Below are 26,376 nucleotides of genomic sequence, written 5' to 3' on the forward strand. Positions count from 1 at the left end.
GATTTATTGTAATATTAAATTTGATTGACTAAACTTGTGGATTGACCTTTACTTGCCATTACTATTAATTGTAAGTAGAATAATTTTATTATTTGGTACATTTGGCGTGCATCAATTACATATTAGATGTCATTTAAATTTAACATTAGAGCATACAACACTAACAATTACATATTAGATGCTATTTAAATCTAACATTAGAGCATACAACACTAACAAATTTATCTTAGTTAACATGTGTTGGTCTTAAGCCACTCTCAGCCTTCAATTACCAAACCAAACCATCAATTGTCTCAATATTTTACCTAAGGTTAGCTTGGCCTAAAAGGGGTATTTCACAAACTCATGATTAAACCACATATTTCAAATAAGATTATGTCATAGAATTAAGTAATAAACTCAATCATGATTTGAGATTACTTCATCAAATCTAATAGTTAATTCAAATCTTGAAAAGTTAAAAAGATAAACTGATTCTTTTAAATTTTAGAAAGGGGATATGGAGGAATAATCTTAATCCTTCTGAAATTATTTAGGATAACTATTTCTAAAAATACTCTAATAAGGAGACCTAATTATAATTTAAGAATTATCTCTAAATTATTATAAATAAATAAATAATATCTCTTTGAGGATAAATATTCTTATTTACGATCTCAAACTATCTTCAATTCTTTTACTTTTAAACTATTGTTTCATGTTTAACTTAGATATTAAAATGACTATCTCGATTAGCCTCAAGGTAGTCTCACTAGTTTTCTTTTTTTTTAAAAGATCAGTCCAAATAACTGAAATTCGTAATTTTTTTTGGCAATCAATACATTTTTTTTTTATATAAACATATTGGTAATCAATTTCGTGCATCATTATATACAATTTTTACCTGGTTCTCAAATTTAGACTTTTAACTTTTTTAATTTTTCAATAGGTACATCCAATTTTTCATTTAGATTCAATTTTAGACTATCATTTTATTTTTATTAAATTTATCATTGATTGATGATGATGTAGCACATTGATGTGAAAAAAAAAGGTGGTGGAAAAGAAGCAGTCCACGTGGGGGAGTCACCTCATTCTTTCACCTCAGTTTATTTTGCTACCGCCTCGATCGTTTCTGGAAATTCCACGTCAGCCCCCAACATCATCAATAAACGACCAGAGTTAATTAATTAATGGGATTAAACAGTAATTTATGATTGGGAGGAAAAACCAAAGGCCTCGATATCTTAATTTTAAAAAAATAAATAAATAAATCAATAAAACAGAGTGACTGGAAGGTAGTCCATCTCCCGCCCCTCAGAAGAACAATACGGGGCCGATACAAACGTCTTTATCCAATGGGCCCTGTTCTTTCCGTAGCAACTTCGTTCTTTAACGCGCTCTGTTCATCTTTACCTTTGCTTATTACTTGCTTTTTGGGAACACAGCAGTGGCACGCATGGCTGGTAGAAAAGTAGAAACTACTGTGCAGAAATAAGAATCGTGGAAAGTGATCAAGACCTTGCTTGCCTCTTCTCCTCTTGTCGTATCTCTTTCTTTATTATATTTACCTGTTTTAGTCCTCCAGTAAAGGGATTTGCACTAGCTGTTGAGCTGCGGGTGAAGAGGAATTAGGGTTTTTCTTTGTAAATTGAAGGTGATAGGGGAGCTCTTCTAGGATTTGTGGGCGTTTGAAGAAGGGGGCGTGGAATCAATCGACGAGAAGGCCGTTCCGATCGGGGAAAAATGCGGGGAGTATCGTTGCAATCGTTGCCGCTAGGGTTCAGGTTCAGGCCGACGGACGAGGAGCTCATCCGTCATTACCTTAGGAATAAGATCAACGGTAACGATTCTGCCGTGCAGGTTATCAAGGAAGTCGATGTCTGTAAGTGTGAGCCCTGGGATTTACCTGGTTCGTCCCCAACCCTCTATTGTTATCTATCTCTCTCTCTCGCTCTCTCTTTATATCTGCGCTTGGTATGCTTACGTATGCGTCTTTGCGTTCTTTGTCAGTGATTCGATTCTTTCCAACTTCCTCTGTTATCTACAATTCCATTTTTTAGGACTTCTTTTAGAAGGAAAGTGGTGACCAGAGAATTGGTTCGTTGAAGGTTCTGTTTTATTTAATTTATATTCTGGATGGAATTTCTCTCTGAATATGGAACAATACCCTCTCCAATTGTATTATAATTTTTGAAATAAAGAAAAAGAAAGTAATTGGGGAAATTGCGATTTATGGTTGTTATCCACAGCGGATGCAGCCTGTGATACCTATATATTCCCACGCACTAATCTTGTTGTCAATTCATTTTTTTCTTTTACTCATGGAATCTCTCTGAATATTTGATATATCCTTCCCGACTATATTAAAGTTTTTGGAGTAAAAAAATAAAATTGGGGAATTATTGGCTGATAAAGGAGGTCGCTTGTAACACCCACACACACAAACAAAAGCTTGCGCATTTGCATAGATGTTAGTAATGTTTTTGGAATACAGATTTGTCTGTGATAAAGGGGGATGACCCGGAGTGGTTCTTCTTCTGTCCGCGCGATAGGAAGTATCCAAATGGACATAGGTCTAACAGAGCCACTGATGCTGGCTACTGGAAGGCCACAGGCAAAGACCGCATGATAAAGTCTCGCAAGAATGGTACCTCCAAACCCGGAGTGATTGGTATGAAGAAGACTCTGGTTTTCCACCGAGGCCGTGCTCCCAAGGGAGAGCGCACCAACTGGATCATGCATGAATATCGAGCCACTGAAGAGGACCTTGATGGCAGCAGCCCTGGACAGGTTTCACAAATCTTTTCTAATTTTGATTACTCATCAATGTTGTGTTGTTACTTTTTGTGTTGGTATTGCTTTAGCCCTACTTTATTTCTATTTCCTTACCGAGCATTCATATAAATGGGCACGCTTGTGTGTGGGATCAGAGGCTGTTTCTTGATTGCTTAGTAATTTAACATTAAAGTTTTGAACAAAGTTATTTGTTGAGTCACATTTCTTGGAAATTGTCTCCCACATGTTAACTCTCATCACAAGTCATAATCTTTTATGCGCTTTTATGGGATGAAAATTATCTTCAATGAATATGCTTCTCTTTCTTCCTTGCTTTCCACAAACTTGCAATACTCTTGGCTACTCATTTGCTAAAGAGTCTCAACACTTGATTTTGAGATGACTGTATAGGAATTGTGACCTACTATTTAGTATTAGAGTTGTTCACTTTCCATTCAGAGCTTTCTTAATGCGTAAGTAAGTGGTGATTTAGCTTCATTGCATTTAGACCTATAAGTAACTGATCAACATTGACTTCCTCCATGACACTTCCTTGATTCCATTGTAAGTGTTCTTATTTATGTTGCCTGTTTTGCATGGAACAGGGAGCCTTTGTTCTGTGCCGCTTGTTTAGGAAGCAAGATGAGAAGGCTAACCATTCCAAGTATGATGAAGTTGAACAAACTGGGTTGTCTTCTTCCACAAGCAAATCTTCTCCTGATGACAACATGTCCTCAGATGCTCTTCAGGGAACAACAACAACGTGTGTCCAAGTCAGAAGGCAACAAGAAGTTACTTGGAGATCTGATGACATAACCTCGAATGGCCATTTTTGTCCGGGAGGCTGTTCTTCAGATGCAGATAACCACTCTGCAGAAGAAGCAGCTACAGAGGTGAGAAGAACCGATCATGTTTTAATTTTTTCATTGCCATTTCAGGTGTATTTTGGCTTAATCATTCCAACAAACTCAATGCTAGGATTTTGTTTTCTTCTATTACTTTAGGTGCATCCACAGCTGGCAGGGGACTTGGTTTTTGAAGAGTCTACATGTGAACAAGTTGATTGTAAGGTTTTCTCCCCATTGCAAATGCAGATGGAAACAGAGATGGGTATATCCATTGATGCACTATTATACAATGACTTTGGCATCGATCATAATGGAACACAATTCCAGGATGGCACTGGTGAACAGGATGTTTCTTTTGACCTGTTGGAATTACATCAAAACAATGTTGAGTATCCATGTGAAGAGTCTACCATTTTCACAACCTCTGCTGTTTGCAATGACACCAAAATGTTTGGGCACACTCCTTTGTTAACTCATGGGCTGCCTGGAAACTCTTACATGGAGCCCAGTGAAATTTATCATAATATGGCCCTAGAACAGGTAAATGACTAACCTTCTGGTAGTTTGTTGGGCACTCTCTGGTAATCGCATTCTTGTTTAAATACCAATTTATGGAGCCGTTCTATGTTTTGATTTTGCATCTCTTGTTGGGTTTAGAAGTAGTGATTTCTCAATTTCTCTTTCAAGACACCATTAGTCATAGGTGATTGATAGTTAATTTGCATGAGAACCAAGTCCTGATTTTTATTAGGACATCAATATGCACAAGTTTGGAGCTCTCTGTTGGTCCATGCTCATGTTAGTTTCATGGTCCCTTGCAGAAGCAAACATTTCTCACATATTGCCAAGGTCAATCGTCAAGCGATGCCCCTAAACATGGAATGGAAGACATTGGTGCCCTTTATGATAACTCTATGAGACAAAATGTGTCATCTGCTGATTCTATTATTGCTCCATTCTACGGGTCACTCAAAATCCTGGAAGCATCAAATGGTCAGTCTAGTGTTGCTAACTGTGGGTGTGAAGTTGGTGAGACGGGAATCAAGATCAGGACCCGCCAGCCTGGAAACCGATCACATCCCAAGGATGTTTTTATACAGGGAAATGCCCCAAGAAGAATCCGTCTGGAAACAAAACTCTCTCTTGTATCAGCTTCCAGTTGTAAATTGGTAGATTCAAGCAGCTGTGTCGATGATGAAGGGCATGGCGCAGAGTCAACTTCTGAGGTGAGTTCCTTTATTAGACTGCTTAAACAGTGAAGTGTAAACAGACTTGTTACCAACAGTACACGGCTAAGCTTGATTTGCCAATAAATTTCAAACATCTATATCAAAGGATTAGTCCTCTCTGATACTGTTAATTTGGTGGAATGCAGGCCAGAGAAGTTGGCATAGTTTCTGATGAGGCGGATTCAAGTCATCCATCCATTGTTGACCATAACTGCAAAACGGGGTCTCAAGTAAACAGGGAAACCTCTCAAGTATTGAATGCAAGACACAGGGTTAGAACTAAACAGGACGGAGAGACAGGCTGTTGCCAGATCATGTCACGTGCATTCTCAGGAATACAACCCCGGCTTAGTCGCCGGAATTTCTCCATTCTTCATGCAGTTGGTATATGTTTGATTGCCATCCTGTTCATAGTATCTATTGGGATGTGGAGGTGCCCTACCATAGTACTGAGCCGGGTGAAATAGGTATGTCATGTAGCTTAAGGGTGCAATGTAAATAGGACACCTGCTTGTTTAACTATGTAGCCTGAGTTTGGATCAAGGCCTTCGATTAATGGACGATTTTGATTAATTATATTAATTGTACTAGTTGTATATATTTTTTATTGATTTGCTCTGTCCATTTAGAATTGAACCAATCAAGTTGACAATTGAACTGATCTAGTGCAGTTCCATTCCAAGTTTGGTTTGATTCTAAATTTGATGTTTTGAATATAAGTGAAACCGTGGTGTGGTGCGGGAACTTGGCAAGAAAAAAGCCATGGTACCAGCTTGTTATTTCTTCAATATGATGGCTAAGAAGAGATGCCAACTGGACTAAAAACATGGGATTGCCCGGCACTATCTGTTGACACAGGCCAAGCCCACTGTTCCCCCTTCAGTTCACTGCTACATAGATGTGCAGCCATATTTCAAACAAAATAAAAAGAATTGAGAAATAGGCGCGTGCAAACATGGTGGGCTGGCTCAGCACGGCTTTGCTTACCCAGAGCCTAGGGGTTTGTGTGGGACCAAACCCTTTGTAAGGGTCAGCCCTTTAATAACATGGCCCAAAGATTACGGGGCTCATTTAACATCAATAACTAAGTGAGAAAGAGCGGCAATCTTTTATTAAGAGGCATCCTTAGTCTTAATACATAGGTTGGGGGAGAGTAAGCCTCTCAAATAACTTTCATCATTTCTCAGTGAATTGGATTTTTAAAAACTTTTTCTATGTTTTAGAGAGTATTTGAATAAAACAGTGTAGATTTTTCAAATAATAAAAATTGATGCTTTAAATTTAAATTTGATAGAAAAAGATATGTAATGAGTGTAAAATCAATTCAATATAAAAAGATTGATTCTTTTAAAGATTCAGAAAGTTGCTAGAATGAGTAATAAATCTAATAATAAGTTTGTTGAAAGAAAATAATTGCTAAAAGAAGAAATTTTGAACTTTTCCGTAAGTGAAATGAAAGCGATGAAATAAAAGTGAAAAAATAATGCAACACATAAGGAATTTTATAGTGGTTCTGCTCAACCAACTTAATCCACTCCATTTAATCAAGGACTTTAACAATCCATTGTAACTTTTATAGATTCAACTATAACTTCAGTTTTTCACAAGTGCAACTATAACCTCTACTTTTTACATGAAAACTTGAGAAGCTTTCTTGACTCAACGCAGTTGAAAGAATTCGAGAATAATAAACTTGTTCTTTATCTTCATCTCCTTTTATAGTTGTTGAAATGAGAGTGATATCTGCACGAACAACCTTCTTTTTTCCATAAAATAATTATTAGAATATTCAAATATCAAAATAAAAGATTGAAGGAAAATTTAAAGCCCTTTTGAAGTCTGAACGGTCCAATTTGTGCATTAAAAGCATTTGTAATAGTTAGTTTTTAGGCTTCAACACACTTTTCACTCGAGTAATTTTAGCCTTTACTCAACTAACATTGCTTTCCACTAGAGTAAGCATTTTCTCCACTTGATTAGACTCAACAGATACTCGATTATACTCAACAGTTACTCAATTGAACCCATCAATTACTCGATTGAACTCGAGATACAGAGAACTTGCATAAAATACTCGACTATTACTCATTAATAGACGACTATACATCATCATACACTCAATTGCTCACAAAAAATACTCAATTAAATCTTCATAAACATAATTACTCGATTGATACAAGAATATACTCGATTATGCTTATCTCTTAGTTGATTAACAAGATATAATCACTCGGCTATTACTTTGATTACTCGATTGCATTTGATATAGTCGAAACCTTGCAATACATACTTGATTAATGAGAGCATTTACTTGAGTGATATCCAAACATACTCGACTATACTCAATGTGTTAATCGACTATCAACATATATTATTTTGAATATCACCAAAACAACATCTAACACATTGAGTTTAAATATAAAACTCAATTTTCTCATAAACCTAAGCTCAAAATAAAAAAACACAAGTGTCGTTTGTGAAAATTGGTTAAAACTAACTTTCCAAATACATTCATTTGGTTACATAGAAAGGCTTAGAAGATAAATAAGAATATTCTAAATCACATGGCTTTGATGTTGAGAACAATATAAGTTACTCAATTAAAAGACTTTCTTTTTCTAGAATCAAGTAAAAGCCATTCTTCTAGACTCATACATCAACATAAAGATGCATCAATATACAACATGACATATTTCATAGAAATTCAAATATCCAAATAACTATTCATTCACATAACAAATATATATACATGAAGCACACATAAATCAAATAACTCATTTTTACTTGATTGAAACATATCAAACATTACAAAAAATTATTGAGCACACTTCAAAACACAACACAGAGAACATTTCAAATATGTTGAGCACAAAATATGTCTCTCAATAACAAGACACATCATTTAGCATAAAGATACTCTAACTTGAGAATTATGATCTCTCACACAAATTATATCTATGATATATTCTATAAGCTCTCAAGCATCCTAATTTTTCAATCATTCTTACTAAAACTAGAACACATATAAGCTTAACAAAACATATATGACTTCTATCCTATAAGTTCTAAGCCATCATACACACATACTATTAATGCATACTTTGAGTAATTCTTGAATGATAGAAATTTTAGAATTCTATTACTCAAGTGCATTCAACTTAAATATGAGCAACACTAGGACGAATTGCTTGGAACACATATAGTATTACAAGAAATATACTGACTATATCTAGATCTTTAAGATAGCACCACTTAAATGCATCGACATTCTTACTCGAGTGACTAATCATGACTCGGCTACGAGTCTAAGAAGATGGATGTTCAACACCTTAACCAAATGTTGCTTGAAATTAACAATCCTATATTCAACTAATAAAATCTCAAATGTTCTTCCATAAAACTTTAGAACATTAAGAGCCTTAAGAAAAAGATATCCAATAGATAATTTAGACTTTATGATTTAGAACGTAGAATCACTTGCCTAAGCATATATATATATATATATATATGCATTTACTTCTGAACAAAAATAATAGATATTTAACACCTCATTGCTCCTAAATTTAAGAGATTCTTTCATATATTAGAGCACATAAGATTTTTTCCAACCTTAAACTTACTCTAAGTTATAAGGATATATGGTATTTATCCATGACACTAATGCATTAGGATACTTAAAATATCTTTTGAGATCCCAAAATAACTAATCAATATATCGAGTATATAAGCAAGAGCAAGATTAATCACTAATATGTCCTACAAACTTGGAGAGAGAAAAAGCTACAAAAGTGTCATGAGACTTGAAAGGATGACGAGAGTTATGGGACCTAAAAAAATTGTGAAACATGGACATGAAGCCTAAAGGTAAAACGAGATGCAAGAGATCAAGGAAACAAGCCGAAGGAGCAAGAGGTCAAGTTGAGACTGAGTAGGGAAGACCCACTCGGTCATAAAACCGAGTGGGTGTGGCTTCGACACTACTTTGGTTTTTTGGCCATAAATCTGTCGTCTGAACTCCAATTGAGGTGATTCAAAATCCTATGGAAATCCAAGAAAAAGATATACAATTTTACTGTTTTGAGTTTTGAGAGATAATGGCTTCATCAAAGTTGAAATCGGGCTTGAAGTTGATGCAGGAACACCCACTCGGTCATAAAATCGAGTGGGTGTGGCTTCGGCACTACTTTGGTTTTTTGGGCATAACTCTCCCATCCGATCTCCAATTAAGGTGATTCAAAATCCTATGAAAATCCAAGAGAAATATATACAACTTTAATGTTTTGAGAGATATTGGTTGCATCAAGGCAGAAATCGGGCTTAAAATTGATACACCTGCACTATTGACGTTAAGGCATGGGAACTGCTCAAGACTGAGCAAGTGAAGACTCACTCGGTCATATGACCGAGTAAGTGTGACCTACTCGGTCATATAACTGAGTGGGTAGGGGTCTCATCCCTCTCTTTCTCTTTTACCCTCCAAATGCATGCAGAAACGAAGTCACTCAGTTAAATGACCGAGTAGGTGTCACTCACTCACATCTCAACCCTTGGATACACCATCACGGCTGCAAAACTCTTGGATGGGTCACAAGACCCACGGGATGGGCTGCGAGACTCTCGGTGCAGCCACCACGTGTCCCCTCTCCCCCTTCTCTATAAATAGGAGGGTTTGCGCGGGGACACCCATCCACACCCCTAACCATGTGTTCATCTTACAGGTCTCTTAGTTATCAAGACTCACTCGGTCATCAAGACTCTCTCATTCATCAGGTCTCTCGTTCAAAAGATCACGAGAGTCTCCCATCACTTGGCGTACCCAAGACTCTCAGGATACTTTGGTGATGAGACTCTCAGGACACTTGGTGACGAAACTCTCAAAACACTTTGGTGACGAGACTCTCAAGACCATCAAAGTTCTGAGGACTCTCAAGATCCTGGATACTCATAAGACCCTTCACTCTCGAGACTCCCGTGATCGACCGCACACGTTGTATTCTCCCAAGATTAAAAATAGATTGTTGTATTTTGGCAACAACAATCATAAATATATTAAGGTTATAACTTTAACATGAAAGATAATTAAAACTCAAGTACCATCACTTGAGTATATGATTGATCACTTACTAGACCACATTACTCTTGAACTTTGAGTAATATCCTGCTACATATATAAAATATCACGAGCCTCCACAAAGCACTCATGCATTATCTTTAGAATGATCATAAGGACAATTATAAAAGATATGAAAATACAACATATGGCTAAAACACATTTAGCACATATGAGAACATTAATAGATAAAATAAATCTATCAATGTTCCTTATATATTCTCAAGGCAACCTTAACAAATCATTAACCTATATCTATATATAAAAAATATATTAATAAGCCCATGAGGATATACCATAAAAAGATATTAAGGTTTTGACATAATGCAGTTGATGTACCCGGGAGGGCGAAATGGATCTATGATCAAGTGTGGGCCCCAATAGGAGATAAATCAAAGTCAATGGCCAAGGAAGACCCGCTCGGCCAGGCCAGGTGGGAGCCCACTCGGCGCAACCGAGTGGTAAAGACCATTCGGTCGGTCCGAGTGGCTGAGACCACTCGGCACAACCGAGTGGCTAAGACCACTCGGTTGCCGAGTGGTTTCCCCCTCACTCGGCCCAATCGAGTAGGGGCCCACTCGGCATGACCGAGTGGAGAGGGTCACTCGGTCATACCGAGTGATCCCTCCCCAAACTCGGCCTAACTGAGTGGAAGTCACCCGGCATGACTGAGTGACCCTTCGGGATTGTCAATCCAGCCGAATCCCCCCTCTCTCGCCAGACGATCAGCATTGCGAAATTTTCGTAATGGGCCGCGAGATTTCCGCCTAGAAAACCTCGAAGCCTTTCTCTCTCCTCCACTATAAATATGAGACCCCACCTTCACTCCGAGGGACGTAATTTTGAGTAATCAAAGTATACTTTTCTCATTTTCTCTCGAGATTCTGACTTAAGCATCGGAGGGTTTGCGCGAGGACCCCCACCCGCATCCTAACGGTGCTCTCGTTTTGTAGGCCACTCGGTCATCAAGGGCACTCGTCGCCCTCAGGTCACTCAATCACGGCCACTCGTCGCCCTCAGGTCACTCGGTCACGACCACTCTCCTCAGGTCACTCGTCATCCGAGGCCACTCGTCATCCTCAGGTCACTCGTTCATCCGAGGCCACTCGTCATCCTCAGGTCACTCGGTTACGGTCACTCGTCACCCTCAGGTCACTCGTCATCCGAGGCCACTCGTCATCCTCAGGTCACTCGTTCATCCGAGGCCACTCGTTCATCTTGGGCCACCTGATCATCAGCCCACCAGATCTACCAGATCCACCAGACCATCAGATCTATCAGACCCTCAACTCTATAAGATCACCAGATCTGGACCTCTACCAGATCTAGTTACTCGTCAAGATTCTCATCAGTGAAGGCATGACTCCCAAGACTCTTGCATCTCTCCTTAATTAAAAATAGATTGTTGTATTTTGGCAACAACAATTGGCGCCGTCTGTGGGAAACGCAAGATAAAAAGTTTACTTAAGAATGGCAAACACTCGAGGACACCGACGGACTCTCTCTCAAGCCGTAGAGACACGCCTGCCACCACGAAACTCTCAACAACTGGGAGCGCCCCCCACTATTCACAATTCTCAGCAACATCCTTGATAGAACACATATTCTCATATTATTTAGCCCTCAAATTTAGTCTTTTTTGCACATTAGTTGTGTCCTTTTTATTCATCTTGGTTTTATTTTATAAAAATTGGGCTTCACACTATTTTACTTTATTTTTCCAGGTTTAGGGCTATGGGAGCATGATATGGGGCATGAAACGTCTTGATGGCAATGAGATATCTTGGAAATTGGAGATAGAGAAGTGAGGGTAATTTTTAGCAGATTTAACCTCCTGCACTTCCTTCAGTATTTTGGCCAAGATAAAGTTCCAGAATGAAGATGATGTCTTCAGATATATTGTAGAGGACTTCTAGGGCTTTCTGTAAAGGTATGGTTTGTCCAAATCCGAGTTCGTTTGGGCCTTCAAACAGCACTTCAAAGTCGGGGTTAGGAAGTTGGGTCAAATTAGGAAAGCTGCACAGATGCTGATTCTTTAAAAGGCCATATCTTGGGCGTCGGATATCCAAATCAAGTGATTCAAAAGCCCAAATTTATCTAATCTTCCTGATCTACAATTCTTGTGAAGAGGCCGAAGCCCAGTCCGCGCGCTAACCTATCCGAAATCGGCTGTGAAGTGGCAGTAACCTAAGGTTTCCTCCTTAAGCCCTACTTAAGCACCTTAAGTGGCCAATTTTGGAGGATTCTGGAGAAGGACGTGAATAGTAGCCAACTTTCCTGCTCTCCATTGTTCTTGTCAAGATGGAAGGCTAAGGTTATGTAATCAGTTGCAATACCATCCTTGTTCCCGGTTTGAGTCTTTGGTTTTAATGGAAATCATTTTTTTAGTTTTAACTTTGTTGTTCTCTTGTTTCTGTTCTCTCTTAAATCTGTGTATGTGTTGATGCCGGTTGGATGAATGCATGCATTGTCTTTGTTTGAGAATCCAAGGTTTTTGTGCTCGGTTGAGGCTTTAACTAGAAGCAAGAACAATCAGTCTCGAATCTGTGCAATAAGGGGAATCAAAACTGATAAATCGAACTAAGAGGTTTCTGAAATCTGTTTATTGGTTTTCTTTCCAATCTTTGGCGGTTGTTAAAGGATTATTCTGATTTTTGATTTGAGAATTGAAACTAAACAAATGGTTTATTGAGAAGGCGATGAAAACTGGGATAGAAGGTTGGTTTGCAATTGATTGCATCTTGATTTCTTGTGTTCTTGCTTGTTTAGTTTTCTGTTTTTTATCAAAAACTTCCCCCCCCGTTTAGCCTTGTTTTGACAGATACGCTTGAGGTTCGTTGGGAGACGACTTAGGGTTGCACCCTTGCTGCAAATCAAAATTCTTACTCAACTAATCTATTGGTGTTCGACAGCCCCGATCAATCCTCCTCCCCCTCATAACGCTCAAACGCAATGAGGTGATCGCTCTATTTCTCCAAACTGACAGATGGGGGATCAATCAATCCCACCTCCACTTAACATGGGCTCAGGATCACTCCCTACTGATCAAGCTGGGACCTCATGACAGCCACCACGTACGGTCCCATGGGAAGAGTATGAAGCATTGAGACAACAACACGTTGAAGGCATGCAAGCACTACGAGACATGGCTGGTGTACTCCAAAGTATGATACCTGGAGGAACGCTGTCGGATATTCTAAAAAAGTTTATGCCACCTCCTGAACCTCAACCCGAGGCGGGAGCTGATTCCTATCAAGAGGCTACTCTCAATTCACATTCACGATCTACGCCTCCACGCGGGGGTAGACCCAGATCTCCACCACCAAGAAGGATCCCTCATTCCGTGCCTCGAAAAAATGAAAACCCAAGAATGGAAAACAGGACCAGAAGCCCTCAAAGGCGGAGGTATCATGAAACAGTGGCCAGTACACCAACAGGACATGACAACCAGAAGACAGCTAGTATGCGTGATGACATGAAAAGAGTAGTAGAAGAGGTGCTTGAGAAGAAAAAATTAATCCCGACAATAGAAGAACACCAGCATAGAAAATGCCCTTTTACTGCAGATATATTGGAAAGACCTCTGCCTCGAAAATTCAAGATGCCTCAAATCACCCCTATTCCGGCAAGGATGACCCATATGATCATGTTAAGAATTACTAGTCGCTGATAATGTTGCACGGATGGGACGACGACGTCATGTGCCTAGCATTTTCCTTAACACTATCAGGACATGCTCTAACATGGTTCAACAGCTTTCCAGAAGCCTCTATTTCATCATTTGGGCAGCTTAGAACATAATTTACCAAGGCTTTTGTGATAAGCAGTCGAAGAAAGAAGGATGCCACATATTTGCTCAGCATACGACAAGGAAATAAGGAATCCTTACGTCAATTTGTGGACAGATTTCGCAATGCTACTCTTGAAGTCCCGGACTTGCCGGCTCAAGTAGCAGTATCTGCTATGCTCCAAGGGACATGTCTCGCCTCTCTTCAAGAATCACTTTCTTTAGACCCTCCAGCATCCTTAGCCGATCTATTTGTCAGAGCAAACCGATATATCCTTCACACTGAGATTATGAGGAACGTGGAGGGGAAAGAGGATAAAGAAAGGAAAAGAAAAGAACGTGAAGGGGAAAAAGAGTTTATTCGATGACAGGAAAGGAATAGAAGACTGTATGTACCAAAACCTCATTTTAATCATTATACTCGGCTCTTACAACCCCGATCAACTATATTAGCCACAGTAGAGGGAGAAGGACTTCTTAAACTACCCCACAGAGTTGACCGCCCCATGGGAAAAAATCAGGGAGAGTATTGCAGACACCATCGAACTAGAGGGCATTCCACTGATCATTGTAGAGAATTGAAGAATTAGATTGAGATGCTCATTCGTGAGGGACACTTGCAAAGATATGTGAGATGCGAGGAAGAAGAAAACAGGGAACCCCGACAAAGGATAGATAGGCGTGATGGGCATGAAAGGCCGAACCCGAGACAACAAGAGAGAGGAGGAGATCGTCGACAAGATACTCATGTAGATAATGAGTCGACTCAACAGGCCATTCACGTTATTTCAGGTGGGGAAACCCTAGGTGAGGACACATCAGCCTCCCGAAAAGCATACGCCCGCCAAGCCTACCAAGTTAACTTGGTAATGGAGGTAAGAGATGATGAAGAGCCAATCACTTTCGCCCCAACCGATCGGGGTGATATAATACTCCCACATGATGATCCCATGGTTATTTCAGCAGTCGTGGCCAAGCACCCCATCAGCAGAATTTTGGTAGATAGTGGCAGTTCTGTCAACTTGATCTATTGGAACTGTTTGAGCAAATGCATTTATCTCACGATCGGCTGAAGAAAGTATCCTCACCTCTATATAGCTTCATTGGAGAAGCAGTTCCAGTTGCAGGATCAGTTCAGCTGCCTATCACATTAGGTGTGGACCCCCAACTCGTAACTCGACAAGCAATTTCATGGTGGTTAAAACCTCCTCGGCGGCATATAATATGATCTTGGGACGCCCGTTACTCAATGACCTAAAGGCCGTGGTATCCTCATGCTATTTATTGATGAAATTCCCCACACCTGCAGGAGTAGGACAAATTCGAGGAGATCAGAAGAAAGCCCGAACTTGCTATGTGTCGTCTACAAAAGGGAAAAGAGCTGAAGAAACCTTATCCATAGCCGAGAAAGCCATACATAAATCCTTGGAAGAAGGAGCCGCACATAAACCTCAACTTGTTGAGGAATTGGAAATAGTACATCTAAGTGAATCAGATTCAGAGAAAGTAGCGTATGTGGGGTCCCAGCTTCCGGAGCATACGAAAGAAGAAATTGCAAGATGCCTGCGAGAAAATTCAGACGTATTTGCTTGGAAACCAAAAGATATGCCGGGAATCAGTCCAGAAGTAATATGTCACCACTTGAATGTGGACCCCCAATTCAAGCCAGTCCGATAAAAGAAGCGAAACATTGCCCCTGATAGACTACACGCGTTAGAGGATGAAGTTGACAAATTGCTAAAAGCGGGCTTCATTCGAGAGGTATTATATCCAGAGTGGTTGGCCAATGTTGTTATGGTCCCAAAACCTAATGGAAAATGGCGTGTCTGTGTGGATTTCACCAATCTTAATAAGGCATGCCCCAAAGACTCATACCCGCTACCACGGATCGACCGTCTTGTGGACGAAACATCTGGATACCAGTTTCTAAGCTTTCTGGATGCTTTCTTAGGGTACCACCAAATAACGATGTACCCCCAGACCAGGAGAAGACGTCATTCATCATTGAAAAGGGGACATATTGCTACCAAGTCATGCCTTTTGGACTTAAGAACGTCGGAGCCACTTATCAGCGCATGGTGAATAAAGTCTTTAAAAAACTATTGGGCGACACAATGGAAGCATATGTTGACGACATGATTGTGAAAAGTCGAAAGGACGAATCCCATGTAGAAAAACTAGCTCAAGTGTTGGGAGTCTTTAGACAATACAAGATGCGGTTAAATCCAACAAAGTGTGCCTTTGGCGTACAGTCTGGAAAATTCTTGGGATACATGATCACGCAAAGAGGAATCGAGGCAAACCCTGAAAAAATACAAGCAATATTGGACATGGAACCACCAGCATCAACTAAGGAAGTTCAGTGATTGACAGGGCGGATGGTAGCTCTTGGACATTTTCTCTCCAAGTCAGCCGAAAGAGAGTTACCTTTCTTGCGAACATTAAGAGCAGGAAAAAAGTTTGAGTGGACAGAGCAATGCCAAAAGCCATTTGAAGCGTTAAAGGAGTATTTGAAAGAAGTTCCCCTATTAACACGACCAGAAACTGGAGAAACATTGTACTTATACTTGGGGATAAGTGATGAAGCCATAAGTGCAGTATTAATCAGGAAAGAAGGACAGGTGGGTCGACCAATATATTATGTCAGTAAAGTATTACAGAGCCCCGAGACACGTTATCCAGTGGCAGAAAAAATGGCATTAGCACTGGTAAATGCATCCAGAAAGTTGAGGCCATACTTCCAAGCTCATTCGATCATCGTACTTACAGATCAGCCCTTGCGAAGTATTTTACAAAAGCCCGAATGTTTCGGTCGCCTTACCAAATGGTCCATTGAGTTAAGTGAATATGATATCCAGTATCAACCTCGACAAGCTATAAAGGGACAAGAGCTGGTTGACTTTATTGTGGAATGTACACACTCCGATAAGGCAACAGAAAATAGGCAGGTAGAATGGTTGTTGTTTGTTGACGGAGCATCTGGTTCACAGGGGAGCGGCACTGGGATAGTACTCGTATCCCCGGAGGGAGAAACGTTTGAGTATTCCCTACGATTCGCTTTTCCAAGTACCAACAACGTATCTGAATATGAAGCATTAATCGCTGGAATGAGGATAGCAAGAAAATTGGAAGTAGCACAACTGGTTGCTCATAGTGATTCTCAGTTGATTGTGCAGCAGTTTCAGGGACAATATGAAACCAGAGAGCAGATAATGGCCCAATACTTGCGCAAAGTAAAAGACCTAGCACAGACATTTCAGAGTTTTCAGTTAACACAAATAAACAGATCACTCAATGGACATGCTGATGCCTTATCTAAACTAGCGTCCACTAAAGAAACAACCGAAAGAGCAGTATTTGTTGAAATGCTTCATCAGCCGAGCATTGAAGAAAAAGAGGTATTGTGTGTGGAGATAGGAATGGATTGGAGATCATCCTTCTATCGTTATCTCACTAACAATGAATTACCAGATGATCCACAAGAAGCAAGAAGACTTAAGATGCGGGCTTCAAGGTTTACCATCATAGACGGGATATTATATAAGCGAGCTTACACTACACCTTTTCTCAAATGTTTAGGCCCTCAAGAGGCCGAATATGTCTTGGTAGAAGCTCATAGTGGAGTATGTGGAGAGCACTTGGGAGCAAGAGCCCTAGCAACCAAAATCTTGAGAGCCGGTTTCTTTTGGCCCACATTAAGGTCAGACGCCTTAAAGAAAGTCAAATCATGTGACAAATGTCAACGACACGCTCCAGTCCAATCTGCCCCGATATCTCAGTTACAACCTGCGTTCCAGCCTATACCATTCGCTCAGTGGGGTTTGGATATTTTGGGACCTTTTCCTCAAGCGCCCGGGCAAAGAAAATTTTTAATAGTGGCCACTGACTATTTCACCAAATGGATTGAAGTTGAGGCATTGGCTACTATTACGGCACGAAAAGTGGAGGCAATGGTGTGGAAAGACATTGTGTGCCGGTTTGGGATACCAAGAATTATCGTCACAAATCATGGGAAGCAATTTGACTGTGACTCCTTTAGAAAATTCTGTGACAACCTAGGAATTCAATTAAGATTCGCTTCAATGGCGTATCCTCAAGCTAATGGACAAGCTGAGGTCAGTAACCGAACCATATTACATGGCCTAAAAACCCGACTTGAAGGAGCCAGAGGCACATGGGCCGACGAGCTACCCACCATTTTGTGGGCTTATCGAACAACTAGTCGGGTCGCTACGGGAGAAACTCCATTCAATCTAGTATATGGAACGGAGGCTTTATTTCCCATTGAAATTTCAGCTAAGTCCCCAAGACTGATGGCATATGAGGAAGAGGACGGCGCAAGGAATTCTAAAGCGTTGCGAGAAAATTTGGATCTGATTGAAGAGTAGAGGGATAACACTGCCATGAAGATAGCTGCATATCAAAGAAGAGTAGCCAGTTATTTCAATTCTGGGGTGAAGAACAGACCCATGAAAGAAGGAGATTTAGTACTTCGAAGATCTGTTGTAACCAACGCGCTAAGGGATGATGGAAAGTTACAAGCAAATTGGGAAGGGCCGTACCGCATTCTAAAACTGATTAGCCCCAACACTTGCATTTTACAGACTCTTTCAGGAGACACTATGGGGAAAACATGGAATTTGAACTATCTAAAGTTGTATACGAACAATGTATCTGAGAAAACATCTGTAATAACATAACTCCTAAATGGGACCGTGGACATAGGCGCATTTGGCCGAACAACGTAAAAATGCTTGTGTACACATGGTTGTCATTTTATTTTCGGAAAGGAAAAGATCGAGCCCGTTGTCTCGCCTACGGCCCAGCAACGAGGTAAACTCCGATTGAGCCCGTTGTCCCGCCTATGGCCCGGCCACGAGGTAAACTACGATCTAGCCCATTGTCCCGCCTACGGCTCGGCAACGAGGTAAACTAAGATCGAGCCCGTTGTCCCGCCTATGGCTCGGCAACGAGGTAAACTACGATCGAGCTCGTTGTCCCGCCTACGGCCCGGCAACGAGGTAAACTATGATCGAGCCTGTTGTCCCGCCTATGGCCCGGCAACAAGGTAAAACTACGATCGAGCCCGTTGTCCCGCCTACGGCCCCGCAACGAGGTAAACTAAGATCGAGCCCATTATCCCGCCTACGGCCCGGCAACGAGGTAAACTACGATCTAGCCCGTTGTCCCGCCTACGGCCCGACAACGAGGTAAACTGCGATCGAGCCCGTTGTCCCGCCTACGGCCCGGCAACGAGGTAAAACTGCGATCGAGCCCGTTGTCCTGCCTATAGCCCGGCAACGAGGTAAACTACGATCGAGCCCGTTGTCCCGCCTACGGCTCGGCAACGAGGTAAACTAGGATCGAGCCCGTTGTCCTGCCTACGACCCGGCAACGAGGTAAACTAAGATCGAGCCCGTTGTCCCGCCTATGGCCCGGCAACGAGGTAAACTACGATCGAGCCCGTTGTCCCGCCTACGGCCCGACAACGAGGTAAACTACAATCGAGCTCGTTGTCCCGCCTACGGCCCGGCAACGAGGTAAGCTACGATCGAGCCCGTTGTCCCGCCTACGGCCCGGCTGTTGGAAATGTATGCCCTAAAGACACGTTTTGTTTAATTTATGGTAATGATGTTTCTTTTATTCAGTTTATGGCACATATATTATTTGCATTTAATTGTTGGAAAAGTGTCCATGCTATTAAGTAAGTGATTCGTGTGATGGGTCGTTCTTCATAGTTAGGCATGAATCATGGGTACTTAATAAGCAAGAAAATATTACTCTTGATCTTTTGATAGAACTGGGCATTCCATCATGATAAGATCATTGTGCAATAGATCCTAATGGAGGATGGCTTGCCTTAGCCAGTAAACAGTCCGTTTACTCTAATTGTACAAGCGCATTCGGAATGCGTAGAGTGGACCTGTGATAGAAGCTAATGACAAAGTACTAATTATCATGGAGCTAGTCTATCACTGCTACTACGTGGACGAGTACTCTAATACTTGAGTATTAGTTGGTGGTCTAGTGAACCTAGAGCTATATTCTTAGATTCACTGTAGGTGAGGTCTATCAAAGATCAATAACCTTTTGAGTTGGGAGTATGGTTTCTAATTAGCTAAGACAGACTAATACAAGATAGTTTCTGTGATTCACCCCCTTGTGATTGTCCAAGAATAATCAAATAATCCAGGGCCCTGGGAACGTGACTTAAGAGTGTGTGCTTCTGGGTAGCTCCCAGTGATAAGCAAGTACATTCGAGTAGTCACGGATTATTGGACTAGTGATCTAAGGATGGTAGAAATCATTTAGAGAGGTGTTAGTACATTATTCCTTTCTAAATGATGGGTGTTACGCAGAGGGGTATTTTCGTCATTACACTAGTAGGTCAAAGACATGGCATATGCAAAATTATTCGTGGGGTCAGTGTTACCATATGGTGATAGTTGGAACACTTAGAATGACAAAATATAGCTACTAGGTAGCAAGGATATTTTGGTCATTTTAGTAGCCGTGAATAATTTGTCTTTTGGTCCCCGGGGTAGCTCGATATAACTCATGTATTATTTAATACATTTGGCTTGTTGGATGAATTACATTGAGAGAGAATTATTTTATTCAGAATGGTCCATAATTAATTGGGCTAGAATAAAATAATAGTTCATTAGTTTTAATTAATTAATTGGGCTAACCCAATTAGAAAATTAATTAAATGGACTTGGCCCATTAGGGTTTGGCCCACTAGGGTTTTAACCCTAGGGTTCTCCCTATATATTTTCTCTCATTTGGTTGTTTTTCATCCAAGGTCGTTTTTTACTCTTCTTCACCGGAAAGAGAGGCCACGAGTTCGAGTCATACTTCGGAAGATCGGAAAGAGTGCCTTCAAGTTCTGATGTGAAGGAGCCGAAGGATTGCAGGACAACCGTCGTCTCCGCCACGCGAAGAAGCTCCCGCTCATCCTCCTCCTATCGCTCCATTCCGTCCGGTAATCCGCCGCAAAAGTAAGTCTCTTAGATTCTAATCAATACGAGGAACGGTTTTGATTTTAAACCGCTTCCGTTGCATGCTATATTTCCTCTTTTATGATCCTTCACCGGCAACGAGGTAAGCTACGATCGAGCCCGTTGTCCTGCCTACGGCTCGGCAACGAGGTAAGCTACGATTGAGCCCGTTGTCTCGCCTATGGCTCGGCAACGAGGTAAACTACGATCGAGCCCGTTGTCCCGCCTATGGCCCGGCAACGAGGTAAAACTGAGATCGAGCCCGTTGTCCCGCTTATGGCCCGACAACGAGGTAAAACTAAGATCGAACCCGTGGCCTTGCTCACAGCCCGGTAACGAGAAAAAATACGCTCAAGCTCGCCACATCATGCACGATTCAATAGCCAAAGAAAAGTCTTGGTCTTATATCACTAAAGACAGCAATAAAAGAATAAATCAAGCAATAAAGAGCAAAGCGCATTGGGTAGAACAAAGAAAAAACGTTCATTGATAAAACAAGCAAACTACAATGAGAGGAGCACATGGGCTCGGCAATAGCGGAAAGAAAACTACAATAAGGGTCTACTCGTGGGAGCGGGACTTGCGAGAGGAACGCTTAGAAGATCCCAACGACACAACAGGAATCTCAGGAGGCCCCGTCGGGAATTCCCCTTCCTCAACCTTGACCGTGTGAGGGATATCTTCATCGGCCGCGCCAGGATCTTCTCCAACGGCTCCGGGATCGACCATCATGCCTTCTTCCCCATGATTGAAAGGAAACGGATTCCAAGGGCCAGTCAAATTTTCCAAATCATCCACTAAATAAGAGTCCAGATAAGAAGAAGGACTCGTAGGCTCATTCGGCTCATATTGACGCCAATCTACTTGATGAGACTCCTCAACTTCGCGAGTAAGAAAAAGTTCAGGAAAAGTCTCTCCCAGACGCTGAGATTCTAAATGTGCATGGGCCAGATAAAATCCATATTTCAGGAAGCCAGAAGCATACTTTCCCTTCCTATCTTGACAGTCGGTTGAGAGACGATATTCTTTCACTGCTTCAGCCCGAATAGCCCGAGCATCTTTTCGACTTATCTTCAATTCTGACAGGCGTAGAGAATGTTCCTACAAAAGTGCCTTGTGTTGCGCCATCAAACCAACATTCTTGTGCTCTTCAGCTTCTAGCTAAGAGCGTAAGTCTGTAATTTCCCCGTGAAGACCCGAGGTACCAACAGAAGCCTCGGACAGTCGATCCTGCATGCGCCCAATCTCTGCCTCTGCATTCTTCTTCCCGAGCTCCACCCGACGAGCATGACCCTTTAACTCTTGATGATCCTCATTCCAGGAAGATTAGCGTTTCCTCCAGTCTGACATTTGGGTCTCTACTTGTTCACGATAGGCCCTGTCCCTAGCGTTGGAAGCAACGATTCCTTGGATACCATGCACCAGGAGCTGCTCTGCCTCGTCTCTAGTCTGGGCATAATTACCACTAATAAATCATCGTTCCTCTTGAGGGAGAATGGTGGAATAAATGAGGTGAGCACCAATCCCTGGTTTAGTAATCGAGTCTGTCTCTAATACCCCTGGGGAAACTTCAAAGTCCCAACCACTAAGTTTCGTGCCGTCTCCAAGAATCATGGTATGTCTCACATTGCCTGGAATGGGAAGTATAGGAGGGGGCCTCAATGCTTTCTCGCCTTCAAGACGGCGACGATCCTTCCTATTTGGAACTACAGGATGCCGACATTCTTCTTTCACCCGTGCCATGTCACCAACAAACCGAGAAGACGAGCTTCGCCCCCCTTGAGAATTGGGAGCAGGAGAGGGGATGTCTGCAGCCTCTTCATGAGAAAGAGGAATTGATGGACTTTCCGTATGAGTAGGAGCTTCAGCACTAGAGTGGTCGCTTCTCGGACGCCGCCGCCTTTCCACCCCAGTGGGAGAAACGCCGGCAGGTATACGCGACCGAGGAGGGCGGGAGCTTGTAGATCCCTCAGCTCCATGAGTAGAAACCCTGGCCGCTGTCGCAGCACGTGCCTCCTCCTCGCGGTGGCGTCTACGCAACTCCATCAGTCTACCCAATCCAGCCATTTCTGCAAAAATCAATACAAAACATTTTGCATGGAGAAATAATGCGACAATGGAAAAAAGAAAGATAATGGCGAAAGATATTCTACCCCCAGGAGTGTTTTCCTCCTGAGGATTAAAAGGAGGAAGGGAAGATGATCTAGGCATTTCCATCTCTTCCTCCTCGACTCCTTCTATTTCTTCGTTGGATAGCGTGGAAGAGTGAGGAGGAACAGTTGGTATCATGACCCCCCAACTCGCGATTCTGAAATTTTCCAAAGTCAGGAGGCTCCTCAACTCGACGGGGCCCTGCGTCGTTAACATTTCTACTAGATGACGATACACGCCCCGAACTTCCTTGCAGGGAGGAAACCCTTGGCTGGCGTCTTGATGGTTCCAGTATAAAGGAGCATCCCAATTAGGTGGAGGTTCTATCACTACCCACCGTTCCTCAAATCGATTAATCTTGTTTAGAAGAGCGATGAACAGCTTTAAACCCGACACCTTCTGGAGAGTGTAAAGGGCACGATCCTTGTTGGCTTTTCGCAATCGATAGAAACAACTGAAGAGTTTCAAGGAAGGGACGACGTCCCTCAAACGACAAAGTATAGAGAAGCCGACCATCTAAGCCCAACCATTAGGATGAAGTTGAGCGGGAACGATCTTGTAGTGACGCAACCACGCCATGGAAAAGGGCGGAAGAGGAAAGCGGAGTCCCACCTCAAATGAAGCAAAGTGAAGACCAAGGGAGCCCTCGTCTACCCGAGAGGGGTCCGGCTCATCGAGGTGAGGGTACCTCACCATAAATCCAGAAGGCGTGGCATCATAAACTTGCTCAAAGGCCCCGTATCGAAGCCGGGAGCTCGAAGTGGTAGGAATGTGCGCGGGGCCGGGAGGTGATGCCAGTCTTCTCCTCGACATGTTAAAAGGTTCAACGCCGTTACCTTGTTACGTTAGGAAAAGCGGACGATCACAACGAGCAAAGTACCTGCACATAAACACAAAGAAAATCAGTACAAGGCAAAGAAGGAGCAACCGAAGGCCGAGATAAGCATTTTAAGCCGTTTAAGGGCACCAGGACCACTCGGTCATGACCGAGTGGCCTTAGCCAAAATCATGGCCACTCAGTCATAACCGAGTGGCACTAGTCACACGTCATGACCACTCGGTCATAACCGAGTGGCCCAGTGGGAGCTCCCCCAAATGCTAAAAATGAAGACGTGACCCAGAAAATGCGCCGAGACTTGAGAGAATTTGAGTTTTGGAGCACCTCGGCTGATCCTTGAGAGAATTAAATGAAGAGCGAAAGCCCTATTTATAGGAGCTCAAAAGGCAAAAAAGTCGAAAACTGTGGAGAAAATACAGAAAATGAAGAGCAAATGCGCAAAAATGATCTCCTGAGAGATAAGCAAATGCGGCAAAAGCGACGCCAATATTTCCCAGGATCGTATGCTCTTTTACCCGACTCCTCGGCTAAAAAAGCAGGGAGCAATTAATGTACCCGGGAGGGCGAAATGGATCTATGATCAAGTGTGGGCCCCAATAAGAGATAAATCAAAGTCAATGGCCAAGGAAGACCCGCTCGGCCAGGCCGAGTGGGAGCCCACTCGGTTGCCGAGTGGTTTCCCCCTCACTCGGCCCAACCGAGTGGGGGCCCACTCGGTATGACCGAGTGGAGAGGGTCACTCGGTCATACCGAGTGATTCCTCCCCAAACTCGGCCTAACCGAGTGGAAGTCACCCGGCATGACCGAGTGACCCTTCGGGATTGTCAATCCAGCCGAATCCCCCCTCTCTCGCCAGACGATCAGCATTACGAAATTTCCGTAATGGGCCGCGAGATTTCCATCAAGAAAATCGCGAAGCCTCTCTCTCTCTCCTCCACTATAAATATGAGACCCCACATTCACTCCGAGGTACGCAATTTTAAGTAATCAAAGTATACTTTTCTCATTTTCTCTCGAGATTCTGACTTAAGCATCGAAGGGTTTCCGCGAGGACCCCCACTCGCGTCCTAACGGTGCTCTCGTTTTGTAGGCCACTCGGTCATCAAGGGCACTCGTCGCCCTCAGGTCACTCGGTCACGGCCACTCGTCGCCCTCAGGTCACTCGGTCACGGCCACTCGTCACCCTCAGGTCACTCGTCATCCAAGGCCACTCGTCATCCTCAGGTCACTCGTTCATCCGAGGCCACTCGTCATCCTCAGGTCACTCGGTCACGGCCACTCGTCACCCTCAGGCCACTCGTCATCCGAGGCCACTCGTCATCCTCAGGTCACTCGTTCATCCGAGGCCACTCGTCATCCTCAGGTCACTCGTTCATCTTGGGCCACCTGATCATCAGCCCACCAGATCTACCAGATCCACCAGACCATCAAATCTATCAGACCCTCAACTCTGTAAGATCACTAGATCTGGACCTCTACCAGATCCAGTTACTCGTCAAGATTCTCGTCAGTGAAGGCACGACTCCCAAGACTCTTGCGTCTCTCCTCAATTAAAAATAGATTGTTGTATTTTGGCAACAACAGCAGTCATCATTAAAATATTCATAACATAAAACTCAACATTGACCTCATGCATTTAGGAGCCTTTAATTGCTTGGATTTCTATTGTGACTTAAAGAGTACTGAGAGGCCATTTCAGAAGAATAAATTTTGGGGCATCACTCTATCATGGTTGCGAGATTAAGAAACACTACAATATCCAGTCGTCATACCTTATGTCTGAGTAGTTATCCTTCCTAATTTCAAATTGTTATTTTGAAAGAGTAATCTGGAACCATCAATGTAACAACCCGTTAGTGGATTCCGGTGTTAATTGTGGGAATAAAATATTTGCTTCGTTTGAGCCATTATTTTTAAAGGATTATATGTGATATTGTAAGTCGGTTTGGCACACAAGGTAAAATGGTGGAAAAGTCAAGGATTTTACTTTGATGAAAATGGGACCCACGACTATGTAAGGTATGTTTGTGGGATATTATATGAGAAATGGAAAGGAGGAGAATGATGTATTTATATAAAAAGGATTTATTTAAAGGATTTATAGGATATTTGCATTTACTTAAATGACTAATTTACACAAACCCTCACTATATATGTTGTTTGGCATTTGCCAAAAAGTTTCTACTTCCCCATTGATACCATTATCCTTAACCATTCTTTCAATTTCTAATATTGATAGTTTATCAGCACAATAAAAGTCAAAATAATCAACTTCCCCGACTCCCTCAAAACCCCATGGTGCAATGCTTTCCACCATGATGCATGATAATTTTGAAGTACTCTCAGTATGTATCTACGATATAAAATAATCAAATATGTCAAATTTCACTCAAATTATAAAACTAACAATGTCATTAGTTTGATTGAATAGCATATTTAATCACTTTATACACTTTCTACTTACTACCTTCCCTCATTTATCATGTGTATTACACCAACCACTCAACAAACAATTTCATGTATATAAAATAGCTTCAAACCATGAAGAAGGAAACAAAAATTTAAGCTTACCATATTTTGGTTCCACTCTATCTGAATCTCTACGTACCAAATCCATGCCTAATGTTGCAGTATCCGCTTTCTTCTAGACCCTAT

At 42.0% G+C, this 26,376-nt stretch overlaps 1 protein-coding gene across 1 annotated transcript; it reads left to right on the top strand.

Annotated features, from left to right (window-relative positions):
- Positions 1-1,309: 1,309 nt before the first annotated feature.
- On the top strand, positions 1,310-5,443 carry LOC127787340 (protein NTM1-like 9). The gene is made up of 6 exons (XM_052315329.1): positions 1,310-1,891; positions 2,477-2,772; positions 3,363-3,650; positions 3,762-4,145; positions 4,427-4,831; positions 4,981-5,443. The coding sequence occupies exons 1-6, from the start codon at positions 1,726-1,728 to the stop codon at positions 5,299-5,301; spliced, it is 1,860 nt and encodes a 619-aa protein (XP_052171289.1). The 5' UTR covers positions 1,310-1,725; the 3' UTR covers positions 5,302-5,443.
- Positions 5,444-26,376: the final 20,933 nt, after the last annotated feature.

This window comes from Diospyros lotus, chromosome 12 (genome assembly GCF_014633365.1).
Source record: "Diospyros lotus cultivar Yz01 chromosome 12, ASM1463336v1, whole genome shotgun sequence".
Taxonomy (NCBI): domain Eukaryota; kingdom Viridiplantae; phylum Streptophyta; class Magnoliopsida; order Ericales; family Ebenaceae; genus Diospyros; species Diospyros lotus.

What these genes read in the sequence shown, in the direction of transcription:
- LOC127787340 (XM_052315329.1), top strand. Translation starts at nt 1,726, where the DNA reads ATGCGGGGAGTATCGTTGCAATCGTTGCCGCTAGGGTTCAGGTTCAGG. An exon ending in TGAGCCCTGGGATTTACCTG is followed by an intron (nt 1,892 to 2,476) that starts GTTCGTCCCCAA and finishes TTTGGAATACAG; the next exon opens with ATTTGTCTGTGATAAAGGGG. An exon ending in ATAATATGGCCCTAGAACAG is followed by an intron (nt 4,146 to 4,426) that starts GTAAATGACTAA and finishes GGTCCCTTGCAG; the next exon opens with AAGCAAACATTTCTCACATA.